The sequence below is a fragment of the Quercus lobata genome, chromosome 3 (genome assembly GCF_001633185.2).
Source record: "Quercus lobata isolate SW786 chromosome 3, ValleyOak3.0 Primary Assembly, whole genome shotgun sequence".
NCBI classification, from domain to species: Eukaryota; Viridiplantae; Streptophyta; class Magnoliopsida; order Fagales; family Fagaceae; genus Quercus; species Quercus lobata.
The window spans coordinates 17,872,163-17,889,667 of NC_044906.1; the positions used below are offsets into that span (position 1 = coordinate 17,872,163).

Below are 17,505 nucleotides of genomic sequence, written 5' to 3' on the forward strand. Positions count from 1 at the left end.
GGGAGTTGTATATTCAAAGCAGCTCTCAGTCTCTCCAATAAAAGCTGCAGGGGCACGCGTCTTACTACTCATAGGACAGGTAGTAATGCACTTCCTTTGGATTTCAAGATTTATGGGTTTCAATAGTGTACTACTTGATATTTTTATATTTTAATGGTCCCCCAAAGGTTTACTTTGGACTGCCCTTTGTGAATTTCTATACATAGACACTTTCCTCTTTGAACTTCTTACTTCCCTTAAGTGTTTTCCCTATAGTCTTAACAATGAATACTTTAGTGAGGATGGTTATGATGTTTCTTTTTCTCATTTTAGGAACCCATGTGTTAGAAGCATACAATACTTGCCCTACCTGTGGCAGCATTGATGTTCCATACCCTCTTAGCACTGATGACAACTGTGGAGACCCTAGGTATAAAGTCTACTGCAACAATGGCATTCTTGAGTTCTTGTCAGCTGCAGGGTTTTCCTACAAGATCCTTAGTATTAATCCAAGTGCTTATAAGCTCATTATAAGCCCACCCCCAATACAGAAAGGCACATGTTATTCTTCCGATTTCAGTTCGGAAGGTTTAAAGCTTGATGAGAACTTGCCCTTCAACATATCAACTCATAACACTGTCATGTTGTTTAATTGTTCTGACCACATTCTTTTCTCACCCTTGAATTGTTCTTCAATCAGCTTTTGTAGGCAGTTTGAGGACAATGTGGAGGAGGGAATTGGGTGTAAGAATACCCTTTGCTGCCATTACTTGAAAGATTCTGCCATGACTTCACATATGATTAGGATCCGGGCGGTAGGGTGCACTGCTTATACTTCAATGGTGAATATGAAGCCTGGATCTTCCTTTGATTCATGGACCTATGGTATTGAGCTGCAATGGGTGCCCCCCAATTGAGTTTGGCTATAAGGCCTTGAGAAGGTATGCTGTACATCTGACATATATATCATTTCTCTTACATACATGTGGGCTCTTCACAACACGAAACTCACATATTATGAGAGAATATATATACATGAGATGCATGGAAAAATTATTGATTCGGCCACATACCTACTAAACATAGTAAGAATTGTGCCAAAAAATAAGGCTGTTGGTATTTCAATTCTATGCTTTTATTGTCATAGTATTAGTGGACCAGTGTTTTCTAGTTAGATTTTGTGGTTCATGATTGATCACAAGTCACATAAAAGTGGGAAATTGGGGAGCCAAAAACCTAGTATTACGTTGGCTTTTGCAATTATGTAGTGTTTGATGTGTTACCTATTGTGTCTCTTTCACGTGGACTTTTTGCTTCTTTCGGCTTGCTCTCTATAGTATGGATTTTCTTGTCTTGCTTTTTTTAATGTTGGTAGTCAAATAAAGTACTATTTCCTTCATAACTCCTCGTGTACTTTTTAATTATAATATCAGTGTACATTAGATGATCGATGAGCTAATTCACTCCCAACAATGCAGTTATATTTGTATAAGAGAAAATCTTGTTACACATTTCGTTGACACCTTCTTTAAAGTCATGTTTTGAAAACATTATTTTAGTTAAAATTAGGAAGTAGTGAAATTATTTTTTGAAAACATGAGTTCACAATTTTCAAAACACAATTTCAGCTCACGCGATAATGTGTGTACTGAGTGTGCAATTGTAATTGTGTGATAACCATTACCCTTTGCAGAGCTATAGTTTTGGTCTACTATATTTGTCACAGTTTCAATTTCGTTTTTATATAATTAACTATTTCAATATTATTTATCATCCGGCAAAATAAAATGCTTGGGGGTTTAAGGGAGAAAGAGCGAGCTTTCTAGTAGAATTAGTATCTCCCCATGCACAAAGTGTTTGGAGGTCTAAGGGGGAAAATGGTTCAAACTAGCTATGGGATTAACATCATATTATAATTATCTCTAAAAAGATAAAACCTGCAAAACAAAATCAATTTTATTCTTAATCGTTGTGAAGAGCAAATCCCCATTGAGTTGGCAAGAAATATGGTTTGATGTGAAAACATTTTCCTAATGCCATGCGCCAAAGATAAATACATATATAAATAAATAATGAACAAATTTGATTGCTTTCAAGAGCGAACATGCAGGAATATTTTCCTCAATTTTCCCTCTAATGTTACTTGGGGTTACAGAAAGGATTCTAAAGTTTACAAATTGATTCCAAAAAAAAATATAACCATGTCAACAAAATATGTAACACATATGTGCTGAAATGGAGCAATTTTCAAGTTAAACAATTGTAAAGTTTTTCCCCCTCTAAATAGTAAATTCCTTTCCACTCTCCCAAGAGTTCTGCGAGTGTACTTTTATTTCCTCTTATTCCGGTCATTTTCAATTAACTTTTTGTTAGAAAATACTTTCCCTATAATAAACAATATTCAGCAATAATAAAGAGGAAAGTTATACTGCATTTATCAAACTCAATATCTATTCAACCTCGGCAACGTTATGATTAATTTTTCATAAGTATATTGAATAGTTACAGGCTTACAGCTAAACCATTCGTATGCCAAAGTAATGCTTAATAAGTTTGCTGATGACCAGTAAAAATTCTACTAATTCCATGATGGAGCCCTTACTCTGTCACTGCAGGAATTTACTCCTCCAAATCAAGCACAAATGACTACACCATGTCTTTAGAAAAGCAAACCAATGTGTAGATGCATTGGCGAAACAGAAATCTCATTGCAAACTAATAATATTATTTTGTATGACATTCTACTGCCTGTGGTGGTTAATCTGCGACTTTTCACAACGCTGAGCTCTTTTGCTCTAAAACTGTTTATGTTTAATGTTATTCTCCTTAATTATTATATATATTAAATCAGGAAATTCAATCATCTAACCAATTACTCATCGTTCCATATGAAATACTCTAATATTTTTGCAAAGAAAGCTAACATATCTACCATAGATGACATGTCAATGATATTAATCAAAGAAAAACCCAAATTTGAATTTTTTTTTTTTCTTTTTTCATGATTTCATGTAATGAAAACTTGAAATGCATGTTGGAATTTTGATGAATGATGACTTAACATATGATCTCATGAGCTAAAGTTGCCGCTACAAAAGTTTTCAGAGTAATATATTTAGTTTTAAAAATAATATGACTTTTAAGACTAATTCATAAGCTTTTAGAAAAACCAATTATCTTTTAAGAATTAGTTTTTTTTCTGTTTCAGAAAATAACATCCACATATTATGATCAAGTACATCTCATCTTAATTTAAAATTTGCACAAATTCTTCATTAATAGAACCAAAAGCTACAAACTCTTCCATGCATCAATTGAGTCAAATAAACGGTTGGAAGTCTAAGGAGGTGTAGTCGCGTCAAAACTAGGTGAATGAGTGAGTGCAAAAGAAAAAGAAAAATATCGGAATATATATATATATATATATATATATATATATATATATATTTATATATATATATATATATATTTATATTGCTGAATGGAATATTTTTACTTTTTTTATAATGAAAATGGGGAGTGTATTTGGAATTTTTTTGGTAATAATGGACATTCGCACAACAGTTTTTTTTTTTTTAATGGATATTCCCACAAAAATTTTAAGTACGGTGTCTCATGATTTTAAACCATAGAAAACTTTTCGTCTAAATTTACACCTTCTTTGGACTTTCTTATTTAACCACTAGATCATGGACCTCTTCATTTTTATACTCCCGTTGAAAAAAATTGGATACAAGTTTCATCAAATCTAAACTAGCCTTTTAAGCATATATTCCAAAAAATTATTTCATCTACAAATGCAAAAATCCCATAACACCTCTAAGTATTGTTGTGATGGAGGAATGTGTCAACCTTGAATTATGATAATTGAAATTTATTAACATTTACATTTAAATAAATAAAAAAGAGACCTCAAAGCATGCATGCATGTGAGCACGTGGTTTGAGGTTGCTACTAGGGGTGGCGCTATGTATGATTCAGGGTGGTCACAAGACCACCCTGAACTTGGGAATTTTTTTAATACCTTAAAAAAATAAATTTTAAATTAATATGGGTCGTTGACCAACATAGAAAAAAACCTTGAGCATCCTAAATAAAAATTTGTGTCTATTAAAAATAAATTTTAACCTCTCCAAAATTTTGGTCCATTAAAGATTGAACCAAAAAATTGTGAAAAATGCTATATTCACAACATTTTTACAACAAATCCTAAGTAGTAAATTGTTACCGGTGAACAAAAAAACAATTTCAGTGATATGTAAATTAGAACCAATAACAATTGTCAACTAGGATTTGTTGTGAAAATTTTGTGGAAATAAAATTTCTCAAATTCTATCCAAACAAATAAATTAGCCTAAAAGATCAAATCAAATGTTTAATTGTGATATTTTAAATTATTTTTTCAAAAGATGTATTTTTAAATTGCTATATTTATATATATAAAAAAATGCATATTTTCCAATAGCTATTTGGTTAATGCTTACTTTAGTCTTTCATGAGAATGTCATACACGCCTCTACAATGGCATTATGTCACTAGTTAAATAAGAAAAATATACAAAGATTGTAGTGACCCAAAGGGGGATCTTGCAATCCACAGAATCCCACATTGCCTAGGGAAGCACATGGGGATTTGCTTATAAGGAGTGACATTCATTTAATGTGTAGAGACATTTTCCCTCACTGCTGTGTGCTTTGAGGGAGAACAAAATCATGAGAGGTATGGGCTCCAAAGCGGATAATATTTACACAGTTGGGGCGGGGTCGTTACAGATAGTATCAGAGCCATACTCTAGTCGGAAATGTAGGTCCCATACGCAAGGAAGCGTGTGCTCGTAAGGAGGGTGGATTGTAGTGACCCAAAGGGGGGTCTTGCAATGCATGGAATCCCACATCGCCTAGGGAAATACATGGGGATATGCTTATAAGGAGTGACCTTCCTTTAATGTGTAGAGGTCTTTTCCCCCACTACTGTGTGCTTTGAGAGAGAACAAAACCATGAGGGGTATAGGTCCTAAAGCGGACAATATCTACACAGTTGGGGCGGGGTCATTACAGATGGTATCAGAGCCATGCTCTAGTCGGAAATGTGGGTCCCATACGCGAGGAAGCGTGTACTCGTAAGGGGGGTGGATTGTAGTGACCCAAAGGGGGGTCTTGCAATGCATGGAATCCCACATCGTCTAGGGAAATACATGGGGATTTGCTTATAAGGAGTGACCTTCCTTTAATGTGTAGAGGTCTTTTCCCCCACTGCTGTGTGCTTTGAGAGAGAACAAAACCGTGAGGGGTATAGGTCCTAAAGCAGACAATATCTACACAGTTGGGGCGGGGTCATTACAAAGATCGTGTAGGTATAAGAATAAGAAGACAATATTTACATATTTTAAACAAATAAAAAGTTCAGCAAATGTTAAGTTTGATGATGAACTAAATTTCTAGATATTTTTGATACTTACATGTAATTATATACACTTTGAAAAATTCATTAAACTTCAAACTATTTAGACGAAGACAACAACTACAAACCATTAAAATGCACAACTTGAATATGTCAAGGAAGTGTACAAGTGTTAGTAATGAGATACATCGAACATGTATAGTGATAGGTAGTAATCAAATGCACATGGATCATTGCGCATGCGTTCGCACTGTCGGACACAACCAAACACCCACAAGTAACTATAACATGCTAGCATGCTTGATGTGTTACATCACACCTATTCATATGCATGTAAATAATTATACAAACTTTTGCAATAGTCAGTTTGATGCGTAATGGAAAATCAACTATACAAACTATTGTATTAGCCTTTCTGAATTGTCATATCCAGCCAATTCAATACATCCAAATGAACCAGAATGATGACAAAGACTTTTTTACTATCCAACTTTAACAAATAGAGACAAACAACCAATACTATGAATTCAATGAGGATAAATGTGATGATACACTGCCCTTCAATTACTAATGGTTTTAAACCTATATATAATATGTATATGCAAGTCATCTCCATAAACCACACTACTAGGCCTGTCCATGGGTCAGTTCGGATCGGGTTTGGGATTAACTCGCATTCGACTTGACCAAATTAGATGGAACAACCATTAACCGACTGCCGACCGAGAGGATGATTGGATCGGATTGGTCGAAGCTTCACCAGATGTCAGGGGAATCAGTTAGGGTCAAAGATTTGGAAAATGGCAAGACTCTAGTGAGAAAAAGTTGAAAAACGGTCGAAATCTAGCGAAACAAAGGTGAAAAAATGTCGAAATTTGGTGATCTTGCCAAATCTAGCAAGATCTTAGTCATTTTTAGCAAGATCTCGGCTAGATTTGGTGAATCTCGCCAGATCTAGTCAAGATCTAACCAAAAAATAACCCAAATCTCATCGGATCTATCACATCTTGATGGAAAAACATATGGGTCGATCAGTTCGAGTTGCTCAAGTTTGAGAGGAGGAGAACCGACATCTAACCACCTTTCTCAATTTTTGGAAAAATAAACTTGTTGCCAACCGCCAGAGAAGTTGGTTCGATCAGCTGCAAGTTAGGTTTAGTCAATGGTGGCGAGTGGGTGGGTGCACGGATAGACCTACACATTGCCCTTCACTCATTCATAACACACTACAACTCACTCACTTGTAAACCACATTGTCATTCACACCTTACAATGCTTATATGCAATTGGCTACTACCTTGTTTTCCTGATAACTATGCAAGAGAGAGAAATTCTGATGTAAAAGCATATTATGCCGAACTAAGGCGTGAGTGAAAGTTAGCATGAACAAGTCAAATGCTTTGCACAATGATGTCATATTTCTCGGAGCACCTTTGGTGGACCGTATCTCACTTACCAAGCTGAGGCGCAATGTCGATGAATGAAGACGTGCAATCCACTGAATATGCAAGGAGAACAATTTGATGTTGCTCCGTAGGTCCAGATATTACATGTTGTAGCTTGTAGAAGAGCTCGCAATAGCCATCAATAGGCAACTCACACCTCATGAGCAAAACAGCAACTTAAACTACGAATCGTACCTATCAGAATGAATGAGCTGTTCATACCTATCAGTGAAGGAGCTATTGACGCGTCATTATGTCAATTTCATTTTGCACCATCTGTGTTTAGTGTACATCTTATGTAATGTTTAGCTTTATTTATGTGGAGTGTGTAACTTGTGTTATGTTTAAGTTTTTTTTTTTTTGGTAACTCGCTATCTTATGTTATGTGTAACTTTATGTCAATACCATTTATGTCAAGTTTCTAATTTATGTTATGTGTGAGTTAATGGCCTTATTGTTAATGTTTAATATATCGATATTTACGGAATCACAAGTATGGATTTTTTTTGTTCGTATGTTATGCATCTAATGATGTGGTATCTAGTGTTTAAGATGTCATCAACGATATTAGTAATTCCTAAATATTTGTTACAAATTAATACTATAAGATATAAATAATAAGATGTGTATTTGTTCCAAACATAATAACGTTTACATTGTCCCCTTAAATGGATATAATAGTGACATATATCTTGCTAATAGAACAATAGTTCATCATAAATATAAAGCTACAACATAACAATTGCAACCACAGTTTATCCCATAATTACCCTTCATCTAACATATCTGACATCTCCATGTCCGACTGGTGAATGTCATCTACAAGAAGTGATTGCAATTAGGATGCTTGGTCGTATAACTACAACACAACTAATTCACAAGTCTGAACCTGGGTCCAATATCGATTTAGGAATATCTTCATTCGATTGCTTTCATCTCTGATACGATTTAATGCCTATGAAGTCCATCTATAGTATCTATTGGCATTTGAGTTGCACGTCGATGAGGCACTGACAAGTGACAATTGATAACCGACTAACTCCTCATGAAACATTTCTTGTTGTTGAACAAACCAAGCCCACTCCTGCCTCATTGTGTTGTGAACTCATCTACTATTTCGTAAATTAGGATCAATCGGATAATTGAACTCATCTTTCAATACCCAATGACGACCTATTGCTCTAAATACTTCATTGGGCTTGTAAATTGAATACTCAAGTGTCATTTTCTTGCAATGACATATCAATTGCAATAGTTCGTAAATAAATTAAATCTGCATAAATAGTTAATAGTACAACATTAAAGTTTGCATAACATATAGTTTCACTAAATACCGTCTCTGCACAAAGTTGCATAATCTGGTCTATAATATAGATATTCATAATAAATCGCTTCACAAATTTAAATAAATGTAATAGTACATTCATTCCATTAAATACTGACATCAACATGTGGTAAAAAAAAAAAAAAAAAAAAAACTCACGTGTAATAGTGCGGATAGATGATGGATGTATACTTATGATCTATGCATTCCATTAAATAAAGACATCATAAATGAGTCTCTGTTAAAGTACGAAGCACAGTGTGACATGACGACTGAATTAAAAGTTCACGTGACATGACATGACAAAGTCCGGACTCCAATAAAATTTGTTGTTATTGATAGATATGACAAATTTGTGACATGTCATAACTATTGCACACAACATGAATAGTCAATGTAACTATTGTTTTAGACAAACTATTGTTTGTCTAGAACAGTAGTTTCAAACAAACTATTATTTTACTAGCTTCCGTTGACATGACCACACAAATCCTTTGGCACTGGCGACCATAAGATGTGGTCATAAATTCGTCAAACATTTCAATGGTTTCAAACCCACCAACACTGTAGGTTGAATTAGAAATGAGTTCCAACACTTCAAAATCACATCATGCAGTGAAAAAAAATTTTGGATCTAGTTCTACATGTACATCATCAAAAAATTCAACAGAGCCACAACTGCAGACATACACAGACCACTATGGGCTGACAGTGACATGGGTTGAAAAGAAGAAAGATTTTGTTAATGCTTCAATATACACGAACAATAAACTTGGTAGTGTCGGATACATCATGGTTGATGGACCAAGACAGCTAGGTGCAAATAACACCACCATAGACGCCACCACAGAAGTACAACCATGGTCAATGCTATACGAGAAATAGTGTGAGTTGAAGGTGTATTGTAAACGGCATGGGTTAAGAGTTCCAAAAGCACATTTACCAGAGTTACCTAGAGATGAATAAAAAAAGATACTTCGGTGCCGTTTGGTCACCATGTTTAAACACTAGTGTTCAGTGTTAAAACACTGAACACTAGTGTTCCAAAAAAAAAAAAATGTTTGGTGTACCAGTTTTGTCCTTATTGTTTGGAAAACATTGTTCAAAAACTAATGTTATAAAACCCATTTTTTGAAATCAGCTCCGGATAGTTTTTAAACAATAAACACTAGTACTTAGTGGCAATTCCGTAATTATTTCAAACAACAAACACTAGTGCTGGTCAGCTTTTTCATACTTTGTAGGTTTTTTTTAAAATGTTTTGGCTCTCTCCTGATTTATGGGCTTCTCTCTCCTAATTTAAAATATATTTATTCTGTACTTTAGTCAACTTTTTTATCATTCAAAACACACATACCAAATACATATTTTATATTTTTTGAACACTGAAAAATGTTATTTAAACCATGATACCAAACACATTTTTTTGTTTTATTCACACTAAAAATATGTTTTTCAACAACACTTTTTAAACCACAATTTTCACATCTTTTTAAATAACAATTTTTGAAAACTATAACCAAACGAGCCCTTACACGCCTTGAAAGGAAGAACAATCAAATGCAAAGGTAACTAGACCATTTCCATGCAATCCAAAAGGCTAGAAAACATCTTAGGAGAAAGGCACAAGAGCGAGCCATCAAGTCCATTAACGAAATTACAAACCTAGATGATGACAAAGATATTTCAGACTTTTCATATTCAAGCAACGACGATTTTCAAAAATTTCTACCTAGAAACTTAAGACATTGTTGTTAACATGTAACAAAAGGTGATTATGTAAGCTGAACTTTTGTAACTTAAGCAATTAGGCTAACTACCAATAAACACTTTCAAAGGTTCTTCTGCATTGTCATTTGCACAAGGAATTTTAGGGGAACTTAGATATTTTTGTCTTGTTGGGTTAATTTTTAACATTATCAAACCTAGGGTTGTCCAGATTGATCCGGCAACCCGACCCACCTGAAGAACCGATCAAATTCGACTCGAATCTGGCCGACTTGCCTGCTCCGATGGGTCGGCGGCAGGTCTTCACCACCAGAAATCAATTCTGGCGGATTGGTTTCAGTTTTCCTCCCCTAAAACCCAAAAAACCCGAACCGACCGAAAGATTTCCAGATTCCGGTAAAATTTCCAAAATTCAGCGATATTTCCCTTATATCTGGTGATAGTTTGACCGGAACTGGCGAAATCTCATTAAATTCGGTGAGATTTTCGTCGGATCTGGCGAAATCTCACCAGATCTAAGGGAAATATCGCCAGAATCTGGAAAACTATCGTTGAAATCTACGTTTCTTCGCCGGATCCGTGTTTTTTTCTCCGTTTTTTCGTCGTCTTCTCAGATCTATGACTCCGACTGACCCGCCCGCCACCCGTTGATGGTTTGAACCGCCCAACCCGATTACTCAGGCGAGTCGGCAGCAGGTGCATTTTTTTCCCACCTGATTCCGGCGGGTCAGTTCCAGGTTGGGAACAAACCCAACCCGTGGACAGCCCTAATCAAACCTTATCTATTGATTATCCATGATGTTGAATTCATCAAATTCCAAATATTGAATAAAATCTAACAATAGTAAAAGTTCCATCTCACGTAATTAGTTTGCATAATTGTTCATTTCCCAATTTAATATAACTAGTGTCGCTTAACACAACAACATGCTGAACTAACTTCACTATAACCATATACATCTAAATTGTTGCAATATAACGTCGAGTTATATACATCCAAATTAAAATTAGAATTATTTAAATGAAATATTTGTTTACTAATTAATATGAAAAATTATTTTTCAACAATATACATCCAAATTTTAACAAAAATACACCCAAATTAACTAAAAAATTGTTTTTCAACAATACTACAATGTCAATGGTTTATTTTAGCTTCTACTTCATTTTAGCATCAATGTTAACAAGTAAAATTAAATGAAACCCACTGCACTTAAGAATCGTACCTTTCGGTGTTAAATCAGATGGATCAGATCTGCAAGGAGGAGACAGAATGAGTGACCGTAGTAGGATTTTGGTTTTCGATGAGATGAGAGGTAGAGAGAGATGGATCTGATTTCAATGGTGAGCAGGCAGAAATGTAGCTCAAAAACCTAGACTGATGGGAGGGGGGAGAGTGACTAAAAGGGAGATGGCTAGTTCCATAATGTTCTTTCTAAAAAATTTACTCATAACTCGATTTACAGACACTCAAGTTTGATAATGTTCTTTTTAAATATTTATACAAAACTCGATTTCATTGAAATCGAGTTCGCCTTACACATAACTCAAGTTCCACGTGGCACTTTTTATTTCTAGAATCCATATCACCAGTGCCACCGTGGCACTTCACTAATTGAAATCGATTTCTATTAACTCCAGTTACATATAAAACTCGAGTTTTAAAAGGGTAGTATTCTCCAAAGTATTTCACGAATAGTGGTATCTTGCAGCATATTTCACCAAATAGTGCTATTTGAACATTTTTTCCGCAATCAAATTATCACAAACATATCCAGTAGATGTCCTGTTTGTCCTTTGTTAGTCAAATCCAATAGTTGAGCACAAATAGAACTGCCATAAACTTTCAACAATCTCCAAAACACTTACTCCCTATATTTCTACCTTATTTCTGACACTCATCTATAACGACAATTTCCAAAGTGGAAAGCCAAATATGCTCACACTGCCAGAGAAAAAAAAATATCAATTTTTACTTTTATCAAACAAATTAGTATGAGGCCATTGTGGGTTTGCTCGCACTTTTTCCTTCCATGGCATCTTTCTTCTTCCAATAGTTAGCACAAAGGAAGGGGCCTTCCCATGGTTTCGATGTTGGAGAGAAGAAAGGCCCTGAATTTACTAATAATCCATTAGTAGGGGCTTGATCAACTTGGCAGACTGCCCACCAAAAAAGCCCAGAATTTGTGTTCTCAAGAAAATCCTTACCCAGCCTACATACATTTTCATTTAGAAGATGAACTGTGATGCTCCAATTTAATTGATTGTATGATGTGTGTGGGTATGTGATGAGTCCCACATCGAGTATTTATTAGGTAGATCTAGGCTTTATTAACAACTACAAGGAGCCTCAATTATGACTAATCCTTTTGAGGTATAGCGCAGATGTGGCTAGCGTTTTTCCTTAGGTCGTTACATATGGTATTAGAGCCAGCCTAGTAACTCCATGTGGGCTCAAAGACACTACCCCACAAAGTGGGCCCTAACGAAGACGTTAGGGATTTAAGTGGAGGAGATTGTAATGCCCCAATTTAATTGATTGTGTGATGTGTGTGGGTGTGTGATGAGTCCCACATCGGTTATTTATTAGGTAAATCTTGGCTTTATTAACAAATATAAAGAGTTTCAATTGTGACTAGTCCTTTTGAGGTATAGCGCAGATGTGGCTGGTGTTTTTTCTTGGGTCGTTACATATGGTATCAAAGCCGGCCCGATAATCCCATGTGGGCTCAGAGACACTACCCCACAAAGTGGGCCATAACGAGAACGTTAGGGATTTAAGTAGGGGAGATTGTGATGCCCCAATTTGATTGATTGTGTGATGTGTGTGGGTGTGTGATGAGTCCCACATCGGATAATTACTGGGTTGAACTGGGTTTTATTAACAACTGCAAAGAGTCTCAATTGTGACTAGTTCTTTTGAGGTATAGCACAGATTTGGCTTACATGAACTAAGGACTACAATCAAAATGAGAAAACTGAAGAACCCCCTAGTTAAATATTTCAAACAAGCAGAGTCACATCATTCAAGAATAAGATTGAATAATCAAGAAGAAACCATTTGGCCTAGATTTGGGAAAAAATGTCTATTAAGTAATGTGCTAACTACACATTAAGTATGGGAAAAAATTTACATGTGGCCATCTACTTATCAAAATTTTATTTTGTATTGTGGGAGTCAAACCAACTTGGATTGGGCTTAACGTGTGTCACAACTTATTTGTATATATGGGAACAGTAAAGAATAGCTCACAATGAGAGATCCAAAGAGAATGGACCTTGAAATGAGATGGTAGAGAAAGAAAGAAAAAAATGCATGAAACACACATGAAAGCTAAGCTACAGAACCGTCTGAGGTGGCCTAGTTCCTCTAGCTTACGCACCCTATGATGGAGAAAACTTAGGTTTTCTTTGTTCTCTCTCCCTCATTTTTCTAGAACCCCTTGTTATATGTCATCTTTCCCTATTTACATATGTGTAAGTAGTGGGCTTGTAATGGAGATATGTGTCAGGTGTCCCATCACCCTTTTAGAATCATAGTGGAGAAATGTGTCTAGTTCACTGCGTTGGCTGCTCACCTTAGTAATCAATGTGTGGACCCCTATTGTCCCTTTCTAATACCACCAATGTAGTTGTTCCTCATGATTTGTATAATTTCTTTAAGGAATGTGCTCAATGGAGGAAGTATTTCCAAGTATGGTGATTTTTCGATCACATGCCTCAGAGAAGTTATCCTTCGCAAGCCAATTCCAATGAAATTATCCTCGGTGAGTGTAGTTGGTCCAAACTAAGCTCCTTGGTATGACTCTTGGCTCGATGGGCCTGGCTTGAGCATACCTCTTTTCTCTGTTGGGCCTTCTCTATTTTTCCTTAAACCTTTAACTAACAGCCTAATATTGTTAGGACAATTTATTAACCCCCCCCCCCCCCAAAACCCACGTGTATCATGGGAATATACAACACCTCACTCACAAGAGAGTGGACCTCACATGTGTGGGATCGACCCTATGCAAGTGGGATGTTATATATCCTATTGATAGAAAATACCGCCTCTCTACTTAACAGGTCCAGAGTAATATATATATATATATATATATATATATATAGTACAACAGCAGCAGCCAATATCCAGCTCTATGAACTATTTCATAATAGAGAAATTTATAACCAAGATGGCCACTAAAAAATGTTAGGCAATGGCCACTAAAAAATGTACCTTTCTGCAAGCATTGCAGAACCCTCTTCAAACAATTCCTCCACAACCCCAACAGCAGAAAGCTTATTTGTTGATTTGTTTATAAAATTCTGAGCTTTCTTCCCAAAGAGTAGAGAGCGGAGCATATTATATGATGCAAACCACTTTAAGAAATGGGGGAGGCAACTACAAACTCTATACAAAGAAAGTGGGATTGGGATCTCATATTCTCATGTTATCTGATAGCCATTAACTGTGGTGTGGACTGATTGGCCAACTTTTTATTTCTCTTTCTTATAACACTTTTGTACTAGCTTATGTATCCTCTCTCATAAATTTTGATCAAGACTTTTATAAGGTAGGATTTCATTTGATATCCTGTCCCGATCTTATTTCTGTTTCAAGTTTCATAAGGGGTTGAAGTAGAAATCATGATCCATTTTGTGGTGACCTTAAAAATGTTGTACACCATTTTTTTTACCTTGTTGATTATGTGACACTTTGTGTTGGCCCAAATAATAAGACTTTTTTTTAACATGTAAAGGATTGTTCTTATCTTAAACATCTCCCTCCTTTTTCCATAGTCATGTCTGTCTACTTATCATTGGCTTTAATTAAATGACAGGTAGAGCATATCTAGTTTTGTATTCACCGACTCTACTCATCATGGTTGTACGGGCTAGTATAAAATTGTTGGCCACAATTTTCTTTAGAAGTTGTATTTTAGGTTATTCAATCAAATTCAATTACATGGTTGTATTGACCAATATAGTGCAAGCAATGTATTATTTTTTCCTAGGATGAATAAATTTAACTATATGATTTATTGACCAATGTAAACACATGATTAAATTTAATTGAGAAGTTAAGTACAATATATTAGGAACTGTGCATAGGTGAGTAGAACAGCTAACTTGTTTGCTTCAAACGTCACGTTGAATTTGGTAATTATTTTATCATCTCAATGAGTGGGGGGTTGAATATTCAATGCAGCTCTTTAGTCTCTCCAATAAAAGCTGGAGGGGCACGCTTCTTACCACTCATAGCATAGGTGGTAATGCACTTCCTTTTGATTTCTAGATTTATGGGTTTCTATTTTCTTTTTCTTTCTTTTTCTTTCTTTTTTTTTTTTGGATGAAGATTTATGGGTTTCAATAGTGTACTATTTGATATTTTTATATTTTAATGGCCCCCCAAAGGTTTACTTAGGACTAAACTCTCTGAATTTCTATATAGACACTTTCCTCTTTGTACTTCTTGCTTCCCTTAAGTGTTTTCCCTGAAGTCTTAACAATGAACACTTTAGTGAGGATAGTTATGCTGTTTCTTTTTCTCATTTTAGTAACCCATGATGTGGCAGCATTGATGTTCCATACCCTCTTAGCACTGATGACAACTGTGGAGACCCTAGTTATAAAGTCTATTGCAACAATGGCATTGTTGAGTTCTTGTCAGCTAGAGGGTTTTACTACAAGATCCTCAGTATTAATCCAATTCCTTATAAGCTCATTATAAGCCCACCCCCAATACAGAAAGGCACATGTTATTCTTCTGATTTCAGTTCAGAAGGGTTAAAGCCCGATAAGAACTTGCCCTTCAATATATCAGCTCATAACACTGTCATGTTGTTTAATTGCACTGAACCCCTTTACTATGTGGCTCTGAATTGTACTTCAACCAGCTTTTGTAGGCAGTTTGAGGACAATGTGGAGGAGGGAATTGGGTGTAAGAATACCCTTTGCTGCCATTACTTGAAAGATTCTTCCTTTACTTAACACACGATTAGGATCAGCGCTATAGGTTGCACTGCTTATACTTCAATGGTGAATATGAAGCCCGGATCTTCCTTTGAGTCACGGACCTACAGTATTGAGTTGCAATGGGTGCCCCCAATTGAGTTTGGGGCCAAGGCCACCAAAAGGTATGTTGTCCATCTAACACATATCCTCTCTTTTACAAACATGTGGGGCACTCATAGCATGAAACTCATATTATGAGAAAGATAATGTATATGTGTAATGCACGGAGTAAGTATTGATTATGGCTCATGACTATTAAACATAGTAAGGGCATCCGCATCCCATATTTTCAATCTATTCTATTTTACCATCTCAAAAAACTACTTTACCTATTATACTTTACTATTTTACAATATACCCAACATCTAAACTTTTATTTTAAAATACAATACATTAAAATTATAAATTATACAATAAAATAATAAAAAATTCTCTATCTCTCATCTGACTCTAATTTCTATCACTGCCTCTCTATCTCAAGCACACCACCACCGGCAGAAGCACCACCACACCAAAACCACCATCACAGCAAACCCGTCGTGACCCAAGAACCAAGTAGCAAACCCACTGTGACCCACCCAAACAAAACCCAAAAACCGCCTGCCACCACCATCACCACTATGAACCCATAGATGACCTATAACAAAAACCCACCACCACCACCACGACGGCAACCCCCACCTCCACCACTATGAACCCACAAAAAAATCCAATCCAAAATCAGCATCTACCTTGCATTTGGTCTAGCCAATCAAAATTCAAAGTAAAAAATCAAGCAAAAAAAAAAACACAATCAACAAGTGCACATTACATGACCAAAGACCCAAAAAAAAAAAAAAGATGAAATCACAAAGAGAAAATACCAAAAAGACATGCAGCGATTGCCCCATCGGAATCCACCCTTCACTAGAGAGGGCGATTAGACAGAGAGGGAGGAGAGAGAGCAAGATCTGGAGAAGTGGAAAGAGAAAAGAAGAGAGTAGAGAGAGAGAGGAGATGAGAGGTTAAAGAGAGAGAAAGAAGAAGATATTTTAGGAAAAAGGAAAATAAAATTATTATTTTGGTTTTGCAAGTTGCTACAGTAGATTCTAAATGTAGAATACTATTGTAGCTCGGTTGTATATTTTTTTACAGTTGGCATGTAGAGTGCTGAGACGTTTTTGTGTTTGGATGGTAAAATATATCTACATTTGGCATATGATAGTCCAGATATGAATGCTCTAAGAAGCGTAAAAAAATATAGGTTTTTTTTAAAAAAAAAAAAAAAAAAGAAGAATCTGTTGGTATTTTAATTCTATGAGTTTGTTGTCATAATATTAGTGGATAAGTGTTTTCTAGTTAGGTTTTGTGCTTCATGATTGTTCACAAGCCACATAAAAGTGGGAAATTGGGAAGCCAAAAACCTAATATTTCGTTGGTTTTTGCAATTATGTAGTGTTTGATGTGTTACCGCTATTGTGTCTCAATCACGTGGATTTGTTGCTTCTTTCCACTTGCTCTCTATAGTATGGGTCTTCTTGTTTGGCTTTTTTCCTTTTTTTTTTTTCTTTTTTTTTTTTTCCTTTTTTAATGCTGGTAGTCAAATAAATTACTATTTCCTTCATAACTTCTTGTGTACTTTTTAATTATAATATC

At 35.5% G+C, this 17,505-nt stretch overlaps 1 protein-coding gene across 1 annotated transcript; it reads left to right on the forward strand.

Moving 5' to 3' along the window:
• The first annotated feature begins 262 nt into the window (after positions 1 to 262).
• On the forward strand, positions 263 to 1,301 carry LOC115979587 (wall-associated receptor kinase-like 20). The gene has a single exon (XM_031101641.1). The coding sequence runs from the start codon at positions 264 to 266 to the stop codon at positions 894 to 896; it is 633 nt and encodes a 210-aa protein (XP_030957501.1). The 5' UTR covers position 263; the 3' UTR covers positions 897 to 1,301.
• Positions 1,302 to 17,505: the final 16,204 nt, after the last annotated feature.